At 42.0% G+C, this 27,571-nt stretch overlaps 1 protein-coding gene across 2 annotated transcripts; it reads left to right on the forward strand.

The window, feature by feature from the left end:
• The first annotated feature begins 2,968 nt into the window (after positions 1–2,968).
• LOC311110874 (zinc finger protein 318-like) lies at positions 2,969–25,932 on the forward strand. Of its 2 annotated transcripts, XR_014610731.1 has the most exons (11): positions 2,969–3,450; positions 13,118–14,029; positions 14,204–15,419; positions 15,557–15,639; positions 15,750–15,849; positions 15,954–16,273; positions 18,024–18,218; positions 19,010–19,109; positions 21,019–21,137; positions 22,820–25,660; positions 25,747–25,932. XR_014610731.1 is itself a non-coding variant. In XM_084153480.1 (10 exons), exons 1-10 carry the CDS (start codon positions 3,187–3,189, stop codon positions 25,199–25,201), a joined length of 5,691 nt encoding a protein of 1,896 aa, XP_084009606.1. In that variant the 5' UTR covers positions 2,969–3,186; the 3' UTR covers positions 25,202–25,932. The 2 variants fall into 2 exon arrangements, 1 of the variants encoding a protein (XP_084009606.1); XM_084153480.1 differs by having other exon boundaries at positions 22,820–25,932.
• Positions 25,933–27,571: the final 1,639 nt, after the last annotated feature.

The following is a 27,571-nucleotide window of genomic DNA, read 5'->3' on the forward strand; positions in this document are numbered from 1 at the left end:
AAATTCCGTCAATTTCTTCACATAATCAGTCATTTCTATCTGTTGTACATCAAGGGAGGGCATATGACCTCCCTCCCTTGGTGGACCTAGCATTACTCTCCCTGTCATTCGTTGTTCTAAGTATTCATTGAATTTGGGTATGGTTATGTTTGGTCCTGCCATCTTGCTTTCTCTCTCTTGGATGTATTATCGGTATCAAATACAGACTTATCTCATGTATGACACCCTCGCATATAAAGAGGCTAATTTATATAATTTGTAATGCAATTATTATCATAAGAATAAGAATTCCAGTCACATATACCAATGCAGTAATCTCTACACACAGCACACACCACGCTTTAGTTATCTCACGCTTGTTCTAGAATCATGCACAACTTCAATATCAGTCTCCCCAGTCCCCGGTTCCTGAAACCCTAGGTCAAATTCACTCAAATCCACAGATTGGTGTTCAGTCTCATAAGTCTCACTATAACTTCCCATCATCCATTACACGTTATAATACATAAAAACACAGACACGTTAAAATATAAACACAGCAAAACAAAACTGCCAATTAGAATACAATACCTTAAAAAATTTAGGTTACCAGAGCGTCCTAAAACATAGTCTCAGTTCAACTGCCACCCTTCACACAACCTTATACTTATGTGAAGTCACAGAAGCAACTGGATCCCTATCAAAGGATTTTCTTTAGACAACTCAATCACTAGGAAAGACTTAATCTCAGCTTAATTGTACCTTTCACACAACCATTTATATGGAACGTTTTAAGTGTGAAATCACAGAGATAACTGGCATCCCCGGGAATTTAATACCTCTGGTCAATTTTCAGTGATTCTCCCCCACCTAATGTCTAGAACTCTGCCACAGTTAAACTTCTACCTCCTCGCAACCTATAGGGTAGGACCTCCCCTAATAGGATTTATGCAAAAGGTCTCAGTTCAAACTGGGTCCCTTTAGGAATCTAGTTGTGGGTCAAATCTTATCCACCAATGCGTCAATCCGTAGTTCGACACATTCTGGATACGTTTATCTTTATTCCTTATTCCTTATTCCTTATTCCTTAATTCCTTATTCCTTAATTCCTTAGTATAAAACACAGTACCAGATATCTCATGTATGCCTTAATTCATTAGGATGGAAAATTATTTAACAAGTATTCATACTCACGCTCAGTACTACTGATCATAATTTGGTATTGGTCTATAATACAATATGCAAGATTTCGTTTTAACAGGCTCTGCATACCTTTTTTAGAAGAGCGCGCTCTGATCAGGTTCCTGAGCCAAGACGAATAGTTGATTTCTCCAGGATTTTCAGGTCACTCTTCCGTCTGTTTTTAGATCGATGATTTGCCTTTTCCTCTCGCACCAACTTTTAGATCGAATTAAAAACCATCCTCTGCTACCATTTTTGTTGGTGAAACCATACAGGAGAGGAAGTACAGAACCAACGACGCTAGACGGAGAGGAATATGTTTAAGCAAAAGGCAGTTTATTAAACAACAGAGATAGCTGGTACTGCTCAAGCTACATGCATGGACCCATTCAGTTGCCTCTTATCGAGACAGTTGAAAAGGGATCAAAAACAGAGTTTTCAGCATTACTTTATACAATGCAACACAAAGGAAGGGGTCCTTCTTCTAGTCCCTTGATTGGTTCCCGAAGCGTAGGAGGCGGGTCTGCTCTGTCCAGAGTAGAAGCCCCATTTTGTGCACGGCAGAGTCCTCTGCCCTAGGCACCGACCAGTAGAAAGATGTGCAGTTTGTGTGTGTGCGTAACTCGTGAGGCATGAGGATGAGTGTGCGTATGCATGGAGATGTGTGTGTGAATGTGTGTATGTTCTCAAAGGAAAGTCTCGTGGGGAGCAACCAGATTGTGGCCTGTGGCGTGGGTGTTGTCCTTGAGAAGATATTGGCTCTGTCCATTGTTCTTGCATAGGAACAGCATTGATTGAAAACAAGCTCCTAACATTAAAATGGGTCATGCACAAGATTTTAGTCAGACCAAGCTATAACATTTTAATATTTACTACGACACTTTGCTGCAGGAGGGACTGGTGCACTTCACAAAATAGATGGCATCACGAGGAAGGAAAATGATGTGGATATATTGAAGCAACATCTCAAGACATCAGTCATGAGAAACAAGATTCTCTGGTCTGATGAAACCAAGACTGAACTCTTTGGCCTGAATGCCAAGCCTCACGTCTGGAGAAAACCTGGCACCATCCCTACGGTGAAGCATGGTGGTGGCAGCATCATGCTGTGGGGGTGTTTTTCAGCGGCAGGGACTGGGACACTAGTCAGGATCGAGGCAAAGATGAACGGAGCAAAGTACAGAGAGATCCTTGATGAAAGCCTGCTCCAGAGCGCTCAGGACCTCAGACTGGGGCCGAAGGGTCACCTTCCAACAGGACAACAACCCTAAGCACACAGCCAAGACAACGCAAGAGTGGCTTTGGACAAGTCTCTGAATGGCCCAGCCAGAACCCGGACTTGAACCCGATCGAACATCTCTGTTGCCAAGGGTGCTTCAACAAAGAACATTTAGTCATTTAGCAGACGCTCTAAGAGCGACTTACAGTTAGTGAGTGCATACATTTTTTGTTTGTTTTTTCATACTGGCCCCCCCGTGGGAATCGAACCCACAACCCTGGCGTTGCAAACGCCATGCTCTACCAACTGAGGTATGTGGAAAAAGTCAAGGGGTCTGAAAACTTTCCGAATGCACTGTGTGTGTGTATATATTTTGGGGATGGGGAGGAGTGTCTTATTTTACGGACTATGGTCGGAATTAGCATGGCTGTTTTATTTTCTTAGTAGTATGGGATTTGGTAGGACTCGGAGGATTTAGGTTTTTGTTGTATTTTTATGTATAATCTAACCGTGGTCGACCACAAACTCCAGCACAGTAGGTGGCGGCATGCACCTTTCACGTTTGTTGGCGGACCGCCAATGTACGAAAGAAGAAGACAAGGTTTTTGGTCCATGCAGGCCGGAAATCGCAACACGGTGAGCGCTGCGTTCGTCAAACAAACTCAAATAGCTACATGGTAGTTGTAATTTGTTGTTATCACCCACTGCAGAGAGATAGTAAGTAATAGAAAACGGCAATGTGTATAAAATCAATGCGGTAGTAAGTGTCTGTAATTGATAGGGAAAGTCAAATTTAACAGATTAATATGTATCGTGGTCGGCCTCCACCTCGAGGAGGGTATCCTCCGCCGTACGAGGGCCGTGGTCCCCCGCCTGGCCGGCCGTATCCTCGGCCTCCGTTTAGAGAAGAAAGAGGCAGGCCTAGACCGCCGTTTGAGAGTTACCATGACGGTCCACCTCCAGACCCGTACAGGCGTTCTCCACCGCGTAGGAGGTATCCTTCAGCCGGTTCAGGAAGTCGCAGAGGACCAGGCGGTGAATACTGGGGCAGCGGCCCTCCCCAAAGAGAAGTAAGTGCAATAATTATTTGCAATTTACTGTACTAGCTACCTGACCAGCCTACCACTAGTTAATTACATTGGTAAATGTAGCTATAATTGTTGGGGGTAACGAGGCTAGTTGGCATAACCATTTGATCACTGTTTATTGTTAGCTGAACCAGTATCTGGGGTGTATTCATTACGTCTTGCAACGGAAACAGTTTATCGTTTAAGAACCAAACTGAAGGAAACTGGGCGGGGTCTACCTTTAATTTGTCCAATAGAAACTCTCGTTTTCGTCACAAAACATTAATTTGGAGTAAACGGTTTCTGTTGGAGAAAAAAAATCAAGCAACGGACAAAACGTTTTGCAACAGAATTGGCGTAATGAATAAGCTTCTTTGCATGGTAGGAGACAATGAATATGACAAGTCTCCTCTCTAGCACAGTTTGCTACCATTCATTTTCCCATTAGACAGTTCTGCAAGCATTATAACGTCAAAATACGTTCTTTACTCACCAAATATGGAGTTTCGCTGAGCAACTTTCATCATGTACTGCCATCATGCCTGGTATGTACTTCCAAAAAATGTCTACATTAAAATTTACAAGCACCCCAAAAAAGTATTGTTTTTGACCAAGTGCGCATGCGCCAAATCCACCTCTTCAGAAAGATCACTATAAAAACATATTCTTGTCTACTTCATCTATTTAAATACAGAGGTGAAAGTAAGGCGGTCCGGTACAGTGTCCCGGCAAACTAAATAGTGGGGGTACGCCATACCGGTAAAACATTAGCCTATCACAATAATGAAAACAAATGTCAAGAAAACTGTAGGCTACTACCCCATTATTTATAATTACCGTATGTCAGAGGCAGGAAAAATTAGCAAGTGAAAACGGGTGGACACCCTACAATCCAAAATGCAATGTGGTTCGACAAGAACACAGACATTTTGCCAAGGCAGAGATGAATGGCGGACACCGAGACACGCGCAGACAGCAGTGGAGGCATTAATTCTGGCCTAATGACAATCGCCAAATGTCATTACACTTTTTGGTGTTTTGTGTAACAGATGTCTCTCTCCATTCACCACTGTTTGGAGGTTGAAAATAAGTTGCGAGTGGATGAACGTGCACGGGTAACCTAGTAAAGGTGCCCTTTGAAGTGATTGTTTGACAATCAAATGAAAACTTCATGACTGGTTGGGTTTATGCCACAATAAAAGGTAATACATTTTTAAAACTCAAATTTGTATGGCTAGGCCCACAGAGATGCTATTGAATTAATAAGGATTCTAAATATAATTCTCTGATTAGGCCCCACGGCCGGCACACCCATTATGCAGGATTAGGTAGCTGCCCAGTTTGACGAGGGCGGCATTTTCCAAACTAAACTGACCAAGACGCACCTCCAACAACGCATAACGCCTCACATTATTCTGCCCAAAAACAATGATAAAAGGCAGGTGTGCAAAATATAATTTGCTTGTCTGTGCCCAGTGCGCCTCTCCAGGGTGCTGTTGGAGAGACGTGGCGCTCCACCAACGCTGCATCACATTCATTTTAACAGAAATCATGTAGCCTACGGTAGAAAGAGTAGTAGCCTATGTGGTTTTTCTGTATCCCATAGACTGGAGACCAAATGTATTACAATGTCATGAGACAGACACTTTTTCAATCATATACTTATTAATGAGGAGGGAGAGTGCAGGAGAAAGTCAACCAAAAAGTCAAGCGGGCAGACATCAGCTTTGGAGCGGCTGCAGCATAATCAGAGGTGGACAGCAAATGGTGCTAAAAGTTATTCATTTCAACAATTGTCTTCATTTTAATTCGACTTCACTAACAACATGAGGGCTTTGTTGGAGCCTATTTCTTCCTATATAAAAAAAAAAAGAGGTAGGCCTACCTGTTTGACAGATGCAGTTATGCTATCCATAGATTTGTCATTTATAGCCAAATCCTCCAATGCTGTCACCATGCACTCCTTAAATACATCCGTGTCTAGGAATGGCTTGGCTTGGTGTTTGGTTAAAACCAGGGCTCAAATTGAGTGAGGGTATGACATACCCTTTCTTAAAGAAAAGGGCCTTATACTAGAAACAAGCTTTAAAATGCCCACAAAAGAAGTGACTGATGCATATGGAGATATATTGATTCCTCTCTGACATTCTGAAGCTGAGCTTGGTATTTTTTTAGGATCCCCATTAGCTGTTTTGCGAACGCAGCAGCTGCTCTTCCTGGGGTCCACACAAAACATGAAACATGACAATACAGAACATTAATATACAACAGCTCAAGGACAGAACTACATCAATTTAAAAAAGGCACACGTAGCATACATATCAATACATACACACAAACAATCTAGGTCAAATAGGGGAGCGGTGTTGTGCTGTGAGGTGTTGCTTTATCATTTTTTAAAAACCAGGTTTGCTGTTCATTTTAATAATATGAGATGGGATGGAGTTCCATATAATAATGGCTCTTTATAATACTGTACGCTTTCTTGAATTTGTTCTGGATTTGGGGACTGTGAATAGACCCCTGGTGGCATGTCTGGTGGGTTAAGTGTGTGTGTCAGAGCTGTGTGTAAGTTGCCTATGTAAACAATTTGGGATTTTCAACACATTGTTTCTTATAAGAAGTGATGCAGTCAGTCTCCGCTCAACTCTTAGCCTAGAGAGACTGGCATGCATAGTATTTATATTAGCCCTCTGATTACAATGAAGAGCAAGAAATGCCGCTCTGTTCTGGGCCAGCTGCAGCTTAACTAGGTCTATCCTTGAAGCACTTGACCACACGACTGGACAATAATCAAGATAAGACTAAACTAGAGCCTGCAGGACTTGCTTTTTGGAGTGTGGTGTCAAAAAAGCAGCCCATCTCTTTATTACAGACAGACCACTCCCCATCTTTACAACCATTGAATCTATATGTTTAGACCATGACAGTTTACAATCTAAGGTAACACCAAGTAATTTAGTCTCAACTTGTTCAACAGCCACACCATTCATTACCAGATTCAGCTGAGGTCTAGAACTTAGGGAATGATCTGTACCAAATACAATGCTCTTAGTTTTAGATGTTCAAGACCAGTTTATTATTGACCACCCATTCCAAAACAGACTGCAACTCTGTGTTAAGTATTTCAGTGACTTCATTAGCTGTGGTTGCTAATGCAAACATGGACACACAAGCTTTGTTTAATGCCAGTGGCAGGTCATTGGTAAAAATAAGAAGAGTAGAGAGCCTACAAAGCTGCCCTGCGGTACTCCACACTTTACATGTTTGACATTAGAGAAGCTTCCATTAAAGAAAGCTCTGAATCATGATATGGCAGAGGTTGAAAAGCCATAACACAAGTTTTCTCAATAACAGGTTATGGTCAATAGTATTACATTGACATTTTAGTCATTTAGCAGACGCTCTTATCCAGAGCGACTTATAGTTAGAGTGCATACGTTTTTCATACTGGCCCCCTGTGGGAAACGAACCCACAACCCTTGTGTTGCAAGCGCCATGCTCTACCAACTGAGCTACAGGGGACCAAAGGCTACACTGAAATCTAACAGTACAGCTCCCATAATCTTCTTATCAATTTATTTCAACCAATCATCAGTCATTTGTCAAGGCAGTACATGTTGAGTGCCGTTCTCTATAAGCACGCTGAAAGTTTATTGTTAATTTGTTTACAGAGGAAAAAAATATGTTTTACAACAGCTGCGGCCTTGAATATTCGAGGAGACAAAAAGCTTTTCCATTTCTGAAAAGAGATGTTTAAACCCTGGCAGCTTTTATGGAAGCACTTCTGTTGTTGGGTTAAGCAACGGACGAGTAGCCAGCAGTTGAAGCTTATATTTTTCTAGGTCAGTCGAGTCTCTGGGTGAAAAGGTAACTTTTGAAAGTGCCAGGCTTAGATTCATAAGGATGTCTAATATTTAATTATTTGCAAACAGCAACCGTTTCATTGCAAACAAGGCACTCTGGTTTGACGTTGGAGAAATATGGTAAGAATGCCTAATTCTCTGTCCATTCTTCCCTGAAACTTCTATTTTCATTATCCACCTTTTGAGACTTTTTCAGAGCGACGTTTTCTCTTGATTGCAAGCCGTTTTTCCCCAATCAACTCACAAAGAAATATAAAAAACAAATTTAAAAGACATTGGTGATTTTATCATTGTAATCAGATTGAAAATATTAGGATATGTTATTGACATGTAACTGATTATATAGCATACTAACCAGATATGTTAAACATTTGTTTAATTTGTAGCATAGGCCTATGAATTGAGCTGCTATTATGTTCTATGTTGACTATTAGTGAAAAAAAATTTTTTTGGTGCACACAGGTCGTTGCGTACTGGGAAGAAATTAAATCTACTTTCACCCCTGCTTAAATAATTGTAAAACATACCCTATTGTCTCATTCGTCTTCTTATATAATGTTATTATATTGCATTCCATGTAACACTTGTGAAATAACAGGTTGATATGACATTATACACTGTTGTAGGCAGAGGTGGCACCACAGGTCCCAGAGTGGTGTGGTGAAAAAAAAACATTCTGGTGCCCATAGTTTTTCTTGATCTGGTAACCTAACTCCGGACCTTATACGGTATGATGTGATTCATCTGTTTTAAAAATGTTTAATATGGGCTATGTTCAGATCATGGTTGTATTAATTAGGTCACATGGTTTTTAAAAACTCCTGGCGTTGGAGAGGATGAAAACTCTGACAAACTGCACCAACCTTGTACTTGTTCATATGAATGATATTTTGAAGAAGGGCTAAGGGGATTCCTATACACGGACACAGATAAAGTAACATGATTGGACAATAAAACTCATAGGGCTGAGCTTGCTTTATGCAGGTTTGCTTGGTGTACTGCCCTATGCAACTTTAGGCCTAATAATTGTATTTATTTATAGTCTGTCAGCTGTTGTTTAATTAATTCCAGTTAATGATTTTGATGGATTGAAAAACTCTAGGTAGCCTAGTCAACCCAAGTTTGAATATAAACCAAATGTAATCCCATTCACATATTTTCTCACAAACAAATTGGCTATTCAGTGCCTACAGAAAGTATTCACACCCCTTGACTTTTTCAACAAACAAATAAATCCACAGCCTGGATTAAATTGAGATTGTGTCACTGATTCACAGATTCAACCACAAAGACCAGGGAGGTTTTCCAATGCCTCGCAAAGAAGGGCACATATTGGTAGATGGGTAAAAATACAAACAGAAGATATTGAATATCCCTTTGAGCATGGTGAAGTTATGAATTACACTTTGGATGGTGTATCAATACACCCACTACAAAGATGCAGGCGTCCTTCCTAACTCAGTTGCCGGAGAGCAAGGAAACCACTCAGGGATTTGGAATGGTGACTTTAAAATAGTTATATTTTGTGGTCCTCTGTAGCTCAGCTGGTAGAGCACGGCGCTTGTAACGCCAAGGTAGTGGGTTCGATCCCCGGGACCACCCATACACAAAAAAAAAAATGTATGCACGCATGACTGTAAGTCGCTTTGGATAAAAGCGTCTGCTAAATGGCTTATTATTATTATTTATTATTAATGCCTTTGATAGGAGAACTGAGGATGGATCAACAACATTGTAGTTACACCACAATACTAACCTAATTGACAGAGTCAAAAGAAGGAAGCCTGTACAGAATACAAATATTCCAAAACATGCATACTGTCTGCAATAAGGCACTAAAGTAAAACTGCAAAAAATGTGAGCAAGGACTAGGGAGTTTTTTAGGATAAAAATAAACGGAATAGAGCTAAGCACAGGCAAACCTGGTTCAGTCTGATTTCCAACAGACACTGGGAGACTAATTCACCTTTCAGCAGGACAATAACCTAAAACACAAGGCCAAATCTACACTGGAGTTGCTTACCAAGATGACAATGAATGTTCCTGAGTGGCCTAGTTAGTTTTAACTTAAATCGATGTGAATGCTTATGTACATTCAATATTTTTATTTCATTTTCAATAAATTAGCAAAAATGTCACTGTCATTATGGGGTGTTGTGTGTAGATGGGTGAGGAAAAAATCAGTTGAATCCATTTTGAATTCAGACAGTAACACAAGAAAATGTGGAATTAGTCAAGGGGTATGAATACTTTCTAAAGGCACTGTAAATGCACAACATTATCGCTTCGTTTACGCTGGCCAGAGGGACAGGCCGCATAGTAGGCTAGACTATGCAGCCGCTGTTGTTAGTAGTCTACAGTTGATCAGACTAAAAAATAGACTTGTTCCATGCAATACAGCGTGTCAGATCGCTAATGTTTAGGTCACAGTAGGTTGGTGGCACCTTAATTGGGGAGGACAGGCTTGTGCTAATGGCTGGAGCGTAATCAGTGGAATGGTATGAAACACATGGTTTCTATGTGTTTGATGCCACTCCATTTTCCCTCTGTTCCAGCCATTATTATGAGCCGTCCTCCCCTCAGCAGCCTCCACTGATTTAGGTGTATAGGCTGCTACATTTATGTACGAGTTGTAACTTGTCTTTCGGGAGTGATGTGTTATCAGACTTGCTAAATAAATACAGGCGGAAAGTGGAGCGCGCACCTTGAGCATTGTGCCCGGCCCTGATTGGTCAAGACACGCAAAGTGCCTGCAGCAGCACTCCGATGTGAAGGACAGAGAAATTGTGCACGGGTTGACAAATCATGAGACAAATTTGTTAAAAAACATCAACAAAAAACAGCACTTTGCCCCGCTTTTTTTACGCTTTGCGTCAATATACACTGAGTATACAAAACATTAAGAACACCTGCTCTTTCCATGACATAGACTGACTAGGTGAATCCAGCTGAAAGCTGTGATTCCTTATTGATGTCACTTGTTAAATCCACTCGAATCAGTGTAGATGAAGGGGAGGAGACAGGTTAAATAAGGTTTTTTAAGCCTTGATACAATTGAGACAGGGATTGTGTATGTGTGCTATTCGGAGGGTGAATGGGCAAGACAAAAAATGTAAGTGCCTTTGAATGGGTTATGGTAGTAGGTGCCAGGCGCACCGGTTTGTGTCAAGAACTGCAACGCCGCTGGGTTTTTCACAATCAACAGTTTCCCGTATATATTAAGAATGGTCCACCACCCAAAGGACGTCCAGCCAACTTGACACAACTGTGGGAAGCATGGGATTCAACATGGGCCAGCATCCCTGTGGAACGCTTTCGACACCTTGTAGAGTCCATGCCCTGACGAATTGAGGCTGTTCTGAGGGCAAAGGGGGAGTTGTAATTCAAAATTAGGAAGTTGTTCCTAATGTTTGGTATACTCAGTGTATTTTATTAAACTATACTGAACAAAAATATAAATGCAACATGAAGCAATTTCAACAATTTTACTGAGTTACAGTTCATATAAGGAAATCAGTTAATCGAAATAAATTCATTAGGCCCTAATCTGTAGATTTCACATGACTGGGCAGGGGCGCAGCCATGAGTGGGCCTGGTAAGGTCCAGCCAATCAGAATGCGTTTTTCCCCACAAAAGGACTTTATTACAGACAGAATATCCCGCAGGTGAAGAAGCCGGATGTGGAGGTCTTCAATTCTCTGGCAACTGCTCTGGTGGAAATTCCTGCATTCAACATGCCAATTGCAAGCTCCCTCAAAATCATCTGTGGCATTGTAATAATAATAATAATATGCCATTTAGCAGACGCTTTTATCCAAAGCGACTTACAGTCATGCGTGCATACATTTTTTTTTTTGTGTATGGGTGGTCCCGGGGATCGAACCCACTACCTTGGCGTTACAAGCGCCGTACTCTACCAGCTGAGCTACAGAGGACCACATTGTGTTGTGTGACAACTGCACATTTTAGTGTCCATTTATTGTCCCGTTCACAATGTTTACGTGTGTAATGTTCGTGCTGTTTAATCAGCTTCTTGATATGCCACACCTGTCAGGTGGATGGATTATCTTAGTAAAGGAGAAATGCTCGCTAACAGGGATGTAAACCAATGTGTGCACAACATTTGAAAGAAATAAGCTTTTTGTGCATATGGAACATTTCCTAAATCTTTTATTTCAGCTGATGAAACATGGGACCAACACTTAACATGTTGTGCTCATATTTTTGTTCAGCGTACCCTACCGTTCAAAATGGTTTTTCTTTATTTTTACTATTTTTTACATTGTAGAATAATAGTGAAGACATCAAAACTATGAAATAACACATATGGAATCATGTAGTAACCAAAAAAGTGTTAAACAAATCAAAATATATGTTATATTCTTAAAATAGCGACCCTTTGCCTTTGACAGCTTTGCACACACTTGGCATTCTCTCAACCACATATGCTGAGCACTTGTTGCCTGCTTTTCCTTCACTCTGCCGTCCGACTCATCCCAAACCATCTCAATTTAGTTGAGTTCGAGTGATTGTGGAGGCCAGGTCATCTGATGTAGCACTCCATCCCTCTCCTTCTTGGTAAAATAGCCCTTACACAGCCTGGAGGTGTGTTGGGTCATTGTCCTGTTGAAAAACAAATGATAGTCCCACCAAGCCCAAACCAGATGGGATGGCGTATCGCTGCAGAATGCTGTGGTAGCCATGCTGGTTAAGTGCGCCTTGAATTCTAAATAAATCACAGACAGTGTCACCAGCAAAGCACCCCCATACCATAACACCACCTCCTCCATGCTTTATGGTGGGAAATACACATGCAGAGATAATCCGTTCACCCACTCCGCGTCTCACAAAGACACAGGGGTTGGAACAAAAAATCTCAAATTTGGACTCCAGACCAAAGGACACATTTCCAGAGGCTTAATGTCCATTGCTCATGTTTCTTGGCCCAAGCAAGTCTCTTCTTATTATTATTGGTGTCCTTTAGTAGTGGTTTCTTTGCAGAAATTTGACCGTGAAGGCCTGATTCACACAGTCTCCTCTGAACTGTTGATGTTGATGTGTCTGTTACTTGAACTCTGTGAAGCATTTATTTGGGCTGCAATTTCTGAGGCTGGTAACTAATGAACTTATTTTTGTTCAGTATAAAGCCAAAGTGGTGTGGCGCTGCCTCCTGATTGAAAAGTGCTGTGGCAAATGCCGCCTCGCCACACGTTTTCCGGCAGGCCTGGTTGTAGGAAATAAAATAAATGAACTTTCGGGATACTGTGCAGACCTGTGCATGGCAGTAATGAGTGATTTGTATTGGTGCCGAAGAGGTGGATTTGGCACATGCGGACTTGGTCAAAAACAAGACAGATTATTTCCAGACAATGGTTTTTGGTTGCGTGTAAATGTTTATTTAGACCTTTTTTTGGAAGTACATATCAGTTACGCACCAAAACTCCATAGTAACGTACGTATTTTGACATAACGTTTGCAGTGCTGTCTAATGGGAAAATGAATGGTAGCTCACTGGGCTAGTGAGGAGACTCGTCATATTCATTCTCCTCCTCTGCCCAGATACTGGTTAAATTGTTAGCTAGCTAGCTAACGTTAGCTACAAGTGCAGGTGCCATTTTAAAAAAAAACATTGGGATTGGAAGTTAGTCTGTTCCCTTGCACTGGCTCGTATTTCCTTTTTACTGGAGCAATGCTTCAATTGCACAAAATGCTGTCTAATCATTTCAAAATCGAAAATAATGCAGTGTTATGAAACTGATTACAGTTTTTAAGGAAATTCATTACAAATCTATTTCTGTCATTAGAGATCTCCATCTCCTCCCCGTGGTGGCATCCCCACTGACCACAATCTGGTAATCACTGTGGGCAATGAGTTGACTGGACCACCTGGGGTAGGGCTACCCTCAAGAGACTACCCTCCTTACCTGCCAAAGAGGTCCAGTTATGACGGCCCTGATGACCGTGGCCCCAGGCGGCAGAGTCCCAGCAGGGGGAGAAGCCGTCCTCGTAGTCGCAGCCCGGGAATTGGGGGACGGAGCAAGAGCCGTGCTCGAAGTCGCAGCCCTGCAATGGGGGGAAGGAGTAAAAGCCGTGCTCGAAGTCGCAGCCCTGCAATGGGGGGAAGGAGTAAAAGCCGTGCTCGAAGTCGCAGCCCTGCAATGGGGGGAAGGAGTAAAAGCCGTGCTCGAAGTCGCAGCCCTGCAATGGGGGGAAGGAGTAAAAGCCGTGCTCGAAGCCGCAGTCCTGCAATGAGGGGACGGAGCAAAAGCCGTGCTCGAAGCCGCAGCCCTGAAATGAGGGGACGGAGCAAAAGCCGGGCCCGAAGTCGCAGCCCTGAAATGAGGGGACGGAGCAAAAGCCGGGCCCGAAGCAAAAGCCCTGAAATGGGGGGGCGGAGCAAGAGTCGTCCGCCATGCAGGTCCCGAAGCAGGAGCGGGAGTCGTGGCCAGAGCTATGGTCGGGCCCGCAGTATGAGCAGAGCACAGAGCAGAGCAAAGAGTGTTGGTCAACGCAGGAGCCGCAGTATCAGTACTAGTAGCACCAGCAGTAGCAGGAGCAGCAGGGGAGATGATGATAAGATAAAGAAGACGAGCGGGTTCAAGGAGCTGGAGTTGGCCCGTCGCCGCAAAGAGATGGAAGACATACTGAATATTCCCACAAAGTCCATCCTGAAGAGGCGCATGGACTCTGAGACTGACTCCCCCTCATATGTGCAGGTAGGGGACAATGTCATTTTATTACTATGTTAAATTAATTATGTTGCATATAGCTGTGTAATGTATTACCCATCTCTATACTCACTCTAACCCTGTCATCCCACAAGGCTTTTCTTTATCCAAATTACTATTCATGATTAATTTGGTAATCATTCTTTTGTTTTTGTTTTGCAGAACAGTAATTCGCCAAGAGTTGACCCTGCTGGTGAGGCTGAGGCAGAGCGTCTCCTCTCAGCTATGAAAGGCATGGACCCTATCATGTTGGCCACCATGCTGGGGGAACTGAGGGATGACCCGCACATGGCCCAGGGTAGGCTGGACCCCAGTGGGATTGCAGGGATCCTTGACCTGTTGGGAGGTGCACCTGCACCGCAGGAGGAGAAAAAGAGGGTACCAGACATTGACGATGAGGAGAAGTTCCTTTATGGAGATGAAGATGATGTAGAGCGGGGCAGAGCTCCAGCAGAAGCTCCCCGTCAGCACAGTCTGTCAGAGCTCTATGGTGATATTATGAGTGAGCCAGCACGCTATGGCGCCTCACCGCACCTAGAGGGCCATCCTGGTATTGTCGATCCGAGAAGCTCTCGTCAGCAACAGGTGGACATGAGGTATCGGCATCAAAGCAGGTCCTCTGCCACCCCTGACCATAATATCAAGGTTGAAGAGCCTAATGACTACCCACCAGGAACAGGGCCACTGGAAGGGAAGGAGAAGCAAGACGTGGAGGAGTACGAGAAGATCCAGGACCTCCTCAAAACCATTGGGTTGGACCTGGGGGTGACGGAGATCAGCAAGATGGCTGCCAGGACTCAGGAGCGTCTGCATGGAAAGAGGCCCCCTCCAATAAAAAACTCCCGTCGACTTGGCAAGAGGCGGGGTTGCCGTGACTCTTCAGGAAGCTCAGACGGGAGCAGGGGCAGGCGTAGGAGCCACAGTGGGAGCAGCTCTAGCAGTCGTAGCCACAGCCCGAGCCGGAGCAGCAGCCGTGATGACAGCAGGAGCCGGAAGAAGTCACCCCCATCTGACAGGCACAGCACCCATGGGAAGATTCGAGGCGCCAGAGAGGTGAGGACTGAGGACAGTAGCTGGGGGCAAAAGGCTTCACAAGCCCCTGAAACTACTCCAGTGCCACCCGCCCACCCATCTCTCTCCATGCCTGCCTACGCCCAAGCCCAGGCGCATGGTCTGGTACCGCCCAACTATCCACCTCCTGGCTATGGGCAGTATGGGAACTGGCCTTACATGCCCCAACAGTGGCCCATGTACCCACCTCCATCTATGGGCATGCCGCCTCAATCTCCCATTGAAGATTTTCCGAACGTCCCGCCTTTTGACAGACCATACCTTAAAGTCATCCAGCCAGAGTTGCACCAGGGGGGTGATCGAAAGGGTGAGAATAAACTGATGGCATAGAATAAGTGAATGTTTAATTACTTGTTCATTCCCCATCAATATATATATTTTCTTGTGATCAATGAAACTGCAGCACTTAACTCCTGTCTAATTCTGTACATTCTTCCTATATAGCATCATCCAATATGGCCCCTCAAGATAATGGCAAGGACAGGAGGGTTTTAGAAGAGCGAAATAATGAAAGCCAAAAACAAAAGGTAGGGCATTCAGCTATCCACTTCAATTCAAATGTCATTTGACACTGTTTTCGCTTGTTTTGTTCTCTTTCCATACACTAGTTCTCTCATGATTCTCCTTCATTCTATAGGTTCTTGAAGAACGGGAAAAACTGAGACGAGACAGAGAGATCCGCATGAAAAAGAAAGATTATCTCATGAAGGAACTGGAGAGATTGCGGAAACAGCAAGGTACTTCAATCATCTCATTCCTTTCCTATAGATCTTCGTATTTTAATGTATAAATGTTCATTCTGTTTTTGCACAGTTGAATAAAACATGTATTGTCTTTGTAGGGGAGCTTCTGCGCAAAAAGCGGCGTGAAAAGGATGGCCATAAGGACCCGTTACTGTCCGAGATCAGTCGGCTGCAGGAAGAGGTCATGACTCAGATTGCTGAGCTCCGCAAAGAGCACGAGGTAGCAGAGAAGAAAAGATCCGAGCTCGACAAGGTGGCTCTCATTCTCGGTCTACAACCAACTGACAAGCCCCGGCGAGAGGGTAGGGCTTCTAGGGACCTTGAGCAGCCAACACACCCACCACCTCCAGAGAAGGAGAAGAAAAAGGAGCGTGCGCACATCCGAGAGAAATCACCTGTGGCCCATGCTTCTGCTAAGGTAGAATTCCGTAAGCTGCTCCAGGCACAAGCCAGAGAGCTGAAGTACTGGTAAAACCTTAATTGCTGCAGAAACGTAATTATTTTGTAGAAATTCACATGAAGCCTTTGCTTTATTTTAGAATGAGTCTAAATGACTTCCTGAATAACTATTCTAAAGGGCTGGTTTGGATTTAAATGTCTACTTGCCCTTGTCTGATCCATTAAATACCAGTAAGCAGTATTTACTTTGAATACCTGGCATTCAGCCTTCTGCTTATACATCATATATGGGGTTAATCAATGTTGGTGCAACTACTCAATCTAACCTGGATGAACCGTGTGCTCTGTCATATGTTGGTGTTGCCCAAGAGGCAGAGTTTGACTCCTCGATTTAATACTCTTTGTATGCCAATGTCTGACCCAACTGATCTCATAACTGGTCTGCAAATTCATGCATGTTTACAAATGAATGTGTTTTATACCTGCAACCTAGGTGGGAGCTGTTCACTTTCATATGGCCAACAGTTGGGATTAAGCTTAGGGGTCTCTTCCTACATTTTACAATATTTCTAGGAGTTAACAGTATTTGTTGTTTATGAAAGACCACAACCATGTCAAACTTTTTCTCTAAAAGAGTTTCTGGAGATGCCAAACTCAGGTAAGATGTTTGTGTTAGAAGCTTGGATTTAGAGTATTTACATTCATAAATTGAAAGATTGCCATCTTTCTCCCCAGTTGTTTGGAAACTGTCATTTCATGAAAGCATTTTCACAATCAACATGTAGGTAGGAGATCAGAGATTAGTTGGGATGAATACTTTGCATACAGAGAGGGATCCTAGTTATGTGGACTGTTTTAATCCTTTCCATTGGCTCTAATTCTTTATAAAAAAAAAAAAAATTAAAATAACATGTTAATAGGGTGATCACTCATCTATAATTTCTTGTTCAAAAACGTAATCATAGGGTATTCAATTTAAATAGAAGTTATTGAATATGGAAAACATATCGTTTGAAGACAAGAATACACCAAAATTGAACATTTTCATCTTTACAGTAGAGCAGAGTGGTATCTTAAAAGTCAAATGGATTTTAATGGCGACGGCGCGTAAACTTGTAGGAATTCAGATATGACGTCATGGTTTTATCACTAACTCCATGGAGTTTTTAAACTACGGCGCCCGACATGGTTCAGTGCTCCAATAAATCAGCAATATATTATTTTCCCGATTTTTCTAATTGCCTGTGTCTTAGCGCTTAACTTGGATCATGTATACTGGGCTTATGACCATACAAAAAAGAGGAGCAGAGAGCAGTGTACAGTATGGAAAACTTGGTAAACAAGTAAATCTCTTGAAATATCATACTTGAGGTTTTCCCTCTCTACACTCATGGTCTGTGAACAGCACTCATTGAGTCTATTTCTCTCGACTGCTTTGCTCTGCTCACAGATCAGTACTTAAAATGTGATTTTGACCATTAATTGGTGGAGATTAGCGTACAAGGATACGACGATATGAGTCCGATATTAGCATTAAACAGGATTCTCTGATAACTCACGAGTAACTCCCTCAAGGCTGGAACACAGATCGCCTATGTCGCCAAGGTAAGACATTTTGAAAACTTCAGTGTTTGGGGATCATCGTAGAATTTTCTTTATTGAACGTCTGTTTTAATTTTTAACACTGTCTTTCTGTATTTTTTTTTGTCTGCTTCCTCTAGGCTTATTTAGCTCTTTTGCTGACTCGTGCAACTTCTGTTCTTCATTAGGCAGCATCATCGTCTTCAAGAGCCTCTCCTGGAAAACCGAAGAAGAAAGCCCCCGTCAGTACCCAGCCTCCCGAGACTCCAGCAGACCTGTTTGAATACTATGATGCTGGGAACCACTGGTGCAAAAGCTGCAATGTCACCTGTGGTTCCATGTTCGATTTTTTCACGCACTTGCACAGCAAATCTCACCGAAAGGTTTGTGTACTATTTGTATAATGTTCCAATAAGACTCCAGCTTCAGCAGTTCCGTGCTCAGGAGTTCTGCTGTAGAACCAGTCACATACGGTACAGACTACAGAGAACAACCAAACCGTCCTTGCTAAGCTACTCAGTAAACAAACGCGTAAGCTAGCTACAGTGTTGCTGAATGTAGAAGTCTTATTAATACATTTTGCGAGTGAAAGTGGTCAGGTAGCCGTGCTGTTCTTGCAGTTACCAGCATGGCTGGAGCGCAAGATGAACAATAAGATTGCATGGCCAGAACTACCGTTTTTATAATACATTATTAGCTAGCATAGTGTGAATGGTTTGGTGAAGGTATGATAGATAGCTAGTCGAGTTTACATGTAACTTTATATTTAAATTGCTTTCTAATAAACACTCAGATGGACTCATCTCTTTACAGGCTCTGTTACCTATGAAGTCAGCTAGCTAGTTAGTTAGCTACCTTGAAAAGGAATGCAGCAGACTCCTGAATGTGATGCTGAAAGCCTATTGGCTGTTCTTGGCAAGGATCTCTTGAGCACAGAGCTCAGGACTGATCGGCTGCAGCTGTACCCTTCTTGGATATTAAGTCATACTCAGTGAATTGAAGAGCTTTTGTTTACTATCATGAGTGCTGTCTCCTGTTCCCGTTCTTTGTCCCCCCATCACTGGTCTGATTTCCTTTACCTTTTCCAACGTAAATTTTTTTCATTTGAACTGTTCAGTCCCTTGTATTTTTACAGCAGATTGGTTATGCATTTTTTTGTTTTGCCACTTTGCAGACTCAGGATCCTTACAATCGACCGTGGGCTTCAAGTTCCTCCAACAATGAGAAGAATAAGATTCACTCTTCAGGAGAGAAAATGACTAAACCTGCTAAAGGTACAAACTTAAATTTCTGTTTTGTATTTTTCCCCTTTTCGAAATATTTATTATGTACTGTTAAATGTTAGCAATCGTTTACTGCCACAGTTTGCAGACATTGAATATAAAATATGCATAAGAAGTAAGAAATAAAAATTGATTTTTATATGCAATGTAAAGGGGATCATATTTTGGGCAACCTTTAGTCAATTACAAATGTCTACAGTGAGTATCATACGTATGCACCCACTTGGATTTCTTCACATTTTGTGCTACAAAGTGGAATTAAAATGGATTTGTATTTTTTTTTTGTCAACGATCTACAAAAAATACATTTAGTCAATGTCAAAATAATTTTATTTTTTTAATGTATGAAAATGTAATGCTAATATACCTTGATTAGATAAGTATTCACCCTCTTGAGTCAATACATGTTAGAAACACCTTTGGCAGCGATTACAGCTGTGAGTCTTCTTGGGTAAGTCTTTAAGAGCTTTGCACACCTGGATTGTGCAATATTTGCCCATTATTCTTTTCAAAATTCTTCAAACTCTGTCAAGGTGTTCGGGGTCATGGCTATACATCAATTTTCAAGTCTTGCCATACATTTTAAAGTATATTTAAGTCAACTAACTTGGCCACTCAGGAACATCCACTGTCTTCTTGGTAAGCAACTCCAGTGTAGATTTGGCCTTGTATTGTAGGTTATTGTCTCATCTCCCAGTGTCTGGTGGAAAGCAGCCTGAATCAGGTTTTCCTCTAGGATTTTGCCTGTGCTTAGCTCCATCCTGTTTCTTTTTATCCTGAAAAACTCCCCAGTCTTTGCTGATGTCAAGCATACCCATACCATGATGCGGCCACCACTATGCTTGAAAATAACCAGGCAGTTACTCAGTGATGTGTTGGATTTGGCCAAAACATAACGCTTTGCATTTGAGCCAAAAAGTGTATTCCTTTGCTGTGTTTTCTTGCACTATAACTTTAGTGCCTTGTTGCATACAGGATGCATGTTTTGGAATATTTTTATTCTGTATATTTATATTGTTCTTTTCACTCTGTCATTTAGGTCATTATTGTGGAGTCACTGCAATGTTGTTGATCCGTCCTCAGTTTTCTCCCATCACAACCATTGAACTCTCTGTAGCTGTTTTAAAATCACCATTGGCCTCATGGTGACATCCCTGAGCAGTTTCCTTCCTGTCCTGCAGCCCAATTCAGAAGGATGACTGTCTTTGTTGTGTCTGGGTGGTTTGGTACATCATCCACAGCATAATTATTAAAGAGATATTCAGTGTCTGATTTTGTTATTGTTACCCATCTACCAATCACTGCCCTTTATGAGGCATTCGAAAAGCTCCCTGGTCTTTGTAGTTGAATCTGTGCTTAAAATTCTATGCTTGACTGAGGGAACTTACAGATGTATGTATGGGGGACAGAGGAAAGGGGTAGTCATTCAAAAATCATGTCAATCCCTATTTTACACACAGTGAGTCCATGCAACTTATGTGATTTGTAAGGCAAATTTTACTCATTAACTAATGTAGGCTTTCCTAAACCAAGGGGGTGAATACTTATGCAATTACTATTTTTGTTATTCATTTGTAAGCATTTGTAGAATTTTCTTTTCACTTTGACTAAGGAGTATTTTGTCTAGATGAATGACATAAAATCACAATTAAATCCATTTCAATCCCACTTTGTAATGTAATTTATTTTGAAAACTTCCAAGGGGGGTGAATACTTATGATATGGTATATATGTTGATGTTATGTGCTTATGTATGTTTACTGGAATGGACCTAAATGTAATGACTATCTACTTTTACAACAGGTTTTCTTCCATGGAGAGCACAGTAAAGGTAAAAATCAGTGATTGTTCCATGTGGCCATTAGGTGTTTCTAAAAACGTCTCTCTTTTTCTCTTATAGGATCTGAGTTTTTGGTGCCAGTGAGGGGATATTATTGCCAGCTGTGCGAGGAGTTTTGCGGGGATGCGATTTGCGCTGAAGATCATGCCACGGGTCAATCTCACAATGAGAAATACAAGGTTAGGCCATTACTAGTTGGGAGTAGGGCATTATTTCACCATGACTACATTAAGGGCGTTTTCATCTGAAATTCGGTACTCTGGTTTGGATTCCTGGAGCGTTTGGGAGAGTTCTACAAAATGTTTTGCTTTCACAAGATTTTAAAATAACTGTTTCAGGGTGCGATTTGCAAGACGCACATTCTACATGATGTTAGCAAGCTAGCTTGTTTACAACGGGTTAAAAAGTGCCATGCAACTCGTGCTGCTGTGTCACAATACCTGGCACTCTGGTCCTGGATCTTCGACCTACTACTCACGTAGGTCCAGGATTCATTTCAGCAAAGGTTTGTTTGTGTTTCAAACATCAGGGTACCAAATGCTCCAGGATCCTGATCAAAAGTACCCTAAGGCTTTGTTTGGGGAATGCTTTTGTCATGCATTGTCCTCAAGTTATGTCTTGAACACTACTACTGAATTTGTTGTCATTGCTTTGTGCACACAGTAGTCTTTTATTCTCTACTTTGCAGACCTATGTACAAATGGTATCTGAAATAATATGTAAAATGTGCTTGATTGAGCTTTCTGGTGCAATGGAAATAACAAAATAGTCCCACAAATCTTGCCCTTTTGGCACTCCAGGCAGGCTCGAGCAACATTTTCAGATTTGAAAAGAAATGGCGGAAAATATGTCTGACCAGAGTGGATACAAATTCATTACTTTAACAAATTATGACAAATGTTAAGAAAATGTTGAGCAATGTGATAAAGTAATTACTTTTCAAATAAGTTACGTTACACGCTATGTTGGCTGACAATTTCTTAGCTACGCTAGCCTTACGACCACACGGCATATCATTACAGCAGTTGCTTGTATGTTAGCTAGCTACCTAACTAACGTTAGTTGGCGACTAATACATCGAACTTGCCAGTATATTAACTATATGCTATCTAACTACCCAACGTTTATTGATTTGATTATTTACGTCATTCTTAGCTAAGTGGTATAGTCGTTGAGCGTTCTCAATGGACATTGTTAATGAAGTCGTAAGATGTCTAGCTAGTAATTTGTTAGCTATGCTAACAAGCTAGCAAGAAGTTGCATAGCAACAGCATCAACTTCCGGTAGACAGGCGAAGCGCTAGTACGCTCAACTGAAAGGATACCGTTCATTTACAAGTATACGAAAATGAACTAATAGTATGGAGTATATACTCATTAAGTGTCTAGTATACAGTATGTCAGTATGGGTATTCAAACACAGCCATATTTCACCTATATAATTACAAAATTATATATTTGTTTCCTCAAGTAATCTGCAAACCAAGTTTTGTTTGTTCACCTAGCCACTGTCACAAACTTAGGCATTTTCTAAAAGTCTCCCAAAGTCTCTAGATTGTGTTGTTCAATGACTTGGTTTGAAGTTGAGAGAATTTTGGGCATGACATTGAAAACATGCTAATATTGGTTACATTGGCTTACAATTGTTTTTGATTTGAAAATGCTAATGTTAGTGTTTGGTGTCAATGGCTAGATAAACAAACTCAAATCATATATTGCACTCTGTCTTTGTCCATAAACTGCTTACAAGGTAAGGAAACAAATGTGTTTTTGGGTGGAATGTTCCCTTTAAGTCAAATTTTGGGACAGTTAGTTTACATTTCACTCTAATGACTTGCATATTTGTTTGGTCCTTCTGCCAGAAACGAATGTATGAGTATCCGCTCTACGAACAGAGAAGGAACCTGGATCGTCAGGCTGGACTCACGTTGGAAGTTAGTGACAAAAAGCACTCTGAGCTTAAACGTAAACACGAAGAGGAAGAGTCCAAAAAGAGCAAAGAGAAGGAGGAAGGGAAACCTAAACGCAGCAAAAAGGACAAGGAAAAGGAGGAGGAGAAGTCCAAACACAAGAAGGAGGAAGAAGAGAAGGCTAAGCACAGCAAAAAGGAAGAGGAGGAGAAGTTAAAATATAACAAGAGGGAGGATGAGGTGGAGAGGGCCAAGTACAGCAAAAAGGAGGAAGAAGAGAGGTATTTGTACCGCAAGAGAGAGGAGGAGGAGAGATACAAACATGGCAAGGAGGGAGGAGAGAGACCCAAGTACAGTAAGAAGGAGGAGGAGGAGCGATACAAGTATGGCAATGAGGAGGAGCGGTTCAGAAATCGCAGGGAAGAGGAAGAGCGGCTCAAAAACCGTAGAGAGGATGAAGACAGGCCTAGGTTTAGCAGGGTAGAGGAGAGACCCATGTTTAGTTGGAGGGATGATGAGCAGGAGGAAGAGGAAGAGCGGTCCAGATATGGTAAGTGGAAAGAGCCCAATCCTAAATGCAGCAAGAAAGAGGAGGAGAGGTATAGATCAGAGAGGGAGGAAGGGAAACCTAAGAATGAAAAGGAGGAAAGACAATCACGGAAAGAGAAGGGTGGGTGTCAAAGGGAGGAAAAGTCAGGATCTAGAAAGCAGTCTGAGCCTGAGAAGCCCAGTGAGCCTCCAAAAGTGTTCTGTGGGCCTAATCCAGCATTGAGAGCAAAGCTGCGCAAGAAAAGTGAGGAAACTGCCAAAGTGGAGCCAAAGGCTCCATCTACCTTCGGTAAGTTCAGCTGGAAAAAAAAACAAGAGAATGAGCTTGCGAAGGAGGCAGAGAGAGTGGCTGCTGAGTTCCTGAAGGAAGATGAGGTTGAAGAGGATGACGACCCAGATGCATTTTCAAAGTCCTTGGCTGCAGCCAAGAACATTGCTATCAAACTGTCGGGGAAGACGGTCATCTCCCCAACTAATGCATGGGTACCCTTCAACTCCGGGAAAATACGCCCAAACCTCCCTGCTCCTTCCATGGTCCTGAGAAAGCCCTCTGGACTTGGGCCCTGGGTATATGCTAAACCGGCCCCTCTCAACACCTTCCTCTCTATCAGACCACCCGGTGCCAGTGGAGTGACTCCTCTTCCTGTCATACAGAACCAGCCTAAAAAGGACCCGGTACTGGCAGCAGACATCATTTCCAAGGCGTTCTGTGGTGAGGAAGTAGATTTGAAAAAGTCAGAAGATGGTACCGAGAAGCCAGATCCCACTTCTACACCAGACGAAAAGAAAGCTTCCACAACAGAGTATTTTAGTCAAGCCCCCACATCCACTCCTTCAGCAGTGATGCCCGAGTTCAAGACTCCCCTGCCTCCCCTGACCATGATGACCATGAAGTCTGATGTATCTGCACCAGGAGTCCCTGAGAGTGAGCAGAATGTCCCTGTGATGGTCACACCCCCTCCTTTCATGCAGAGACCCCCAAGTGAGGTGATGAACAAATCAGAAAAGCCCAAGTCTAATCTAGCTGCCGCAAAAGCCCAAGATTTATTTGACATATTTTATAGCAGCAGTACCACAGCCAGTACCACATCCATCACCAGCACTGCCACGGCCACTAAAGCGGTCGTAGAGTCCAAAGCTGCAACAAATGATTCAAAGAACAGCGAAGCCTTGGAGACTACGGCCCCACAAACAGAGCAAACCCAACCCGAGCTTCCAGCTGTTGACAACAGTAACACAGTTGAAACCAACAATCAGGAGTCAATAGAGACTGAGAGTGGGTTTGACCCGCAGGCCACTAAAGCAGTCGTAGAGTCCAAAGCTGCACCGAATGAATCAAAGAACAGCGAAGCCTTGGAGACTACGGCCTCACAAATGGAGCAAACCCAACCCGAGCTCCCAGCTCTTGACAACAGTAACACAGTTGAAACCAACAATCAGGAGTCAATAGAGACTGAGAGTGGGTTTGACCCGCAGGCCACTAAAGCAGTCGTAGAGTCCAAAGCTGCACCGAATGACTCAAAGAACAGCGAAGCCTTGGCCCCACAAACACCACAAACCCAACCCGAGCTCCCAGCTCTTGACAACAGTAACACCGTTGAAACCGACACTCAGGAGTCAATGGAGACTGAGATTGGGTTTGACCCGCAGCCCAAGGAAGAGACTCCTGAGGATGCCCCCGTACAACTGGATAACCCATCAGATACTTTGGGTTTCTCAACAGAGACCCTGGATCTCCCTACAGAAGTGCTGGGTTTAGACCTGTTTGATTTTAATCTTGAGTAACAAACTCCACTAGACAGAAGGCCGTTGGAGGGGGATTTTGTTTTTAGGTAGTTGATGGGATTAGGGTGTACATTAGACGGGAACAAGTAGTAACCCACACAAATACTGCTGATTCGGAAACTAAGCCCTGTTAACTTGGTGGCCCTAGCAGGCAGCTCAAATTTGAATGGAGTGAAACTTCCACTAAAAGACTTGACTTTTGTATTAAGTGATGCCTCTTCAGAACTTTAGAAGCTTGTTCTGCAAGCCTTTTGTGTTGAGAATTATACTTCTTCATTCATCAAAACCTTTCTTTACTTCTTAAAAGGTAATGTACTGTACCATGTTTATTGATTACTATGGTTTTTGGTATATTCACCTTCAGACTCTTAAGCAATTTGTTCTTTTCTCTTTAAATGATTGAAAGGTATTTTAATACAGGAACAAGAGAACTCACGTTTAAGAAGAAAACAGAATTTGGTAAGGTAGTGCAGCATGGACCAAAAGATATCTGAACAATGCTTTCTTTGACAATTGCACAATGTAATATCTGTCACTCTTTACAGCACCCTCCAGAAAAGAAGATGTGGATATAGATACTCATTATTATTTTTTAAAACTTTCCATTGGTTCACTGACAGTACTATGCTCAATATTATTCTGTGTAAGTTAGTGAAAATGTAATAAAAAAACTGGTTGTCCTTTACCTGTTGTTGCTAAAGTAGAGTTCAAATAAATTTCAGTGACCACAACATTTTCTCTATTATTTCTCAGACCTTGTAATCAGACATTGTAACCATAAAGCATCACTATGGTATGCCCCTTGCAGTCGAAAGGAATTCTGAAGAAAAACCTCAGTGGCTGCAACGGCCAATTCTGAAATGAACTGAACAATGTTATATGTATTTATGTATGTACATAGGTGTTCTTTCTAATTGTGTGAATTAACTAAATGTTTTTGATTTGTGTTAAATAACTTGATTTTATTATTTATTCACTTTAATTGTGATCAGGTCCTTGATTAAGTAAATTTAATGATACACGTCTCTGTGTGTGTGTGTACAATTAGGCTGACCTGCAATAGAGTTCCAGACATTTGTAGAATCTATGCCAAGGCGCATTGAAGCGGTTCTGGCGGCTTGTGGTGGCCCAACGCCCTATTAAAACAATTTATGTTGGTGTTTCCTTTATTTTGGCACTTACCTGTGTATAGGTAGTATGGCAAAGCTGAGGGCAGCATGAATAAGGCTTTTGGCTCATAGTTATACAATATTACTGTAATAATTAATTATAGAATTCTGAGAGCAAGTGATTGGACTTGAGAGCAAAGGTATGGCAAAGACCATATCTGAAGTTTCTGCATAATGTCATGTTCGACAATGCCTGCTGGGAGATCAGTCTTCTCTTCAGAAAAGGTAAGGCCACTAAACAATGAAGATATGATTTTCTTTCTGAACGTTCAGTGGAAGGTGGATAGAATAAGGAAACAATCTATACATGAGGGGAATTTATGTACTTGCTATGTTAAGCCAGGGACAGTCTATCCTAGGATATTGCTGTTCTCTGTCTTTCATAATAGTCATTACTCTGTCACTGAATAATTATTTCTATTCTGTTTCACTGACTGTGGGTAATACTCTATTGCCAATGATCCCATATCTGTGAATTTTTGCTCACTGTCAGATCTTCGGAGTATGGCCTCAACTGTTTTGTTTATTTACTCTATGTGTTGTTTAAAACCTTGCTCAACCAATGTCATTTAATTTGCCAAATAAATTATTTTGAATGGAAGCTCATTGTCCATATTGATAATGTATGAAAAGAGGGTGCAGATCATTGCCAATAACATGCTTACCAACGTATGTTTTTACAAATGTGTTAGGCATACATAATTTCCCATGCACATAGATGGGATTCCTCTTTAGCCCCTAAGGGAATATGGATCATGCCCAGTAGGTGGTGCTGGTAAAGTGCATTGACACTACAACATGAGACCACAGCCTTTTGCCAGTAGATATTTTGTGAAGTAAAAGTGCATTGTAAGTGGTTACATACATTGTGGCTATAGTTTTGTAGGCTGTACAGCTTGCCAGAGGTCTGAAACCTTGTTTGTGAGGCTTATTTCCAGTGGTGTGCTGCACAGATGTGCACAAATTGCCTAAATGCATGTCAAACTTCTCACTTTACAGTATGGGGTTACTTTGGTAAACCCCAAATCTTCCAATATTGTTTAGAATAAAGGTATTAGATAATCATATCTTTAATCCTCCATTTCGGAACACAATATTTTTTAGATTATGAACTGAAACTAGTATGGATCAATTTCTGTTACAGAGCTGCCTGCATATGTGACAAGCACTGCATCAATGTGCTCAGCTGTAGCATACATGC

The sequence above is a fragment of the Coregonus lavaretus genome (genome assembly GCF_964263955.1).
Source record: "Coregonus lavaretus genome assembly, chromosome: 36".
NCBI lineage: Eukaryota > Metazoa > Chordata > Actinopteri > Salmoniformes > Salmonidae > Coregonus > Coregonus lavaretus.

Bases quoted from the DNA above. Each gene is read 5' to 3' on its own strand.
- LOC311110874 (XM_084153480.1), top strand. From the start codon at position 3,187: ATGTATCGTGGTCGGCCTCCACCTCGAGGAGGGTATCCTCCGCCGTAC. The intron at 18,219-19,009 runs GTTTGTGTACTA...GCCACTTTGCAG, and splicing joins ACAGCAAATCTCACCGAAAG to ACTCAGGATCCTTACAATCG. The intron at 19,110-21,018 runs GTACAAACTTAA...TTTCTCTTATAG, and splicing joins AATGACTAAACCTGCTAAAG to GATCTGAGTTTTTGGTGCCA.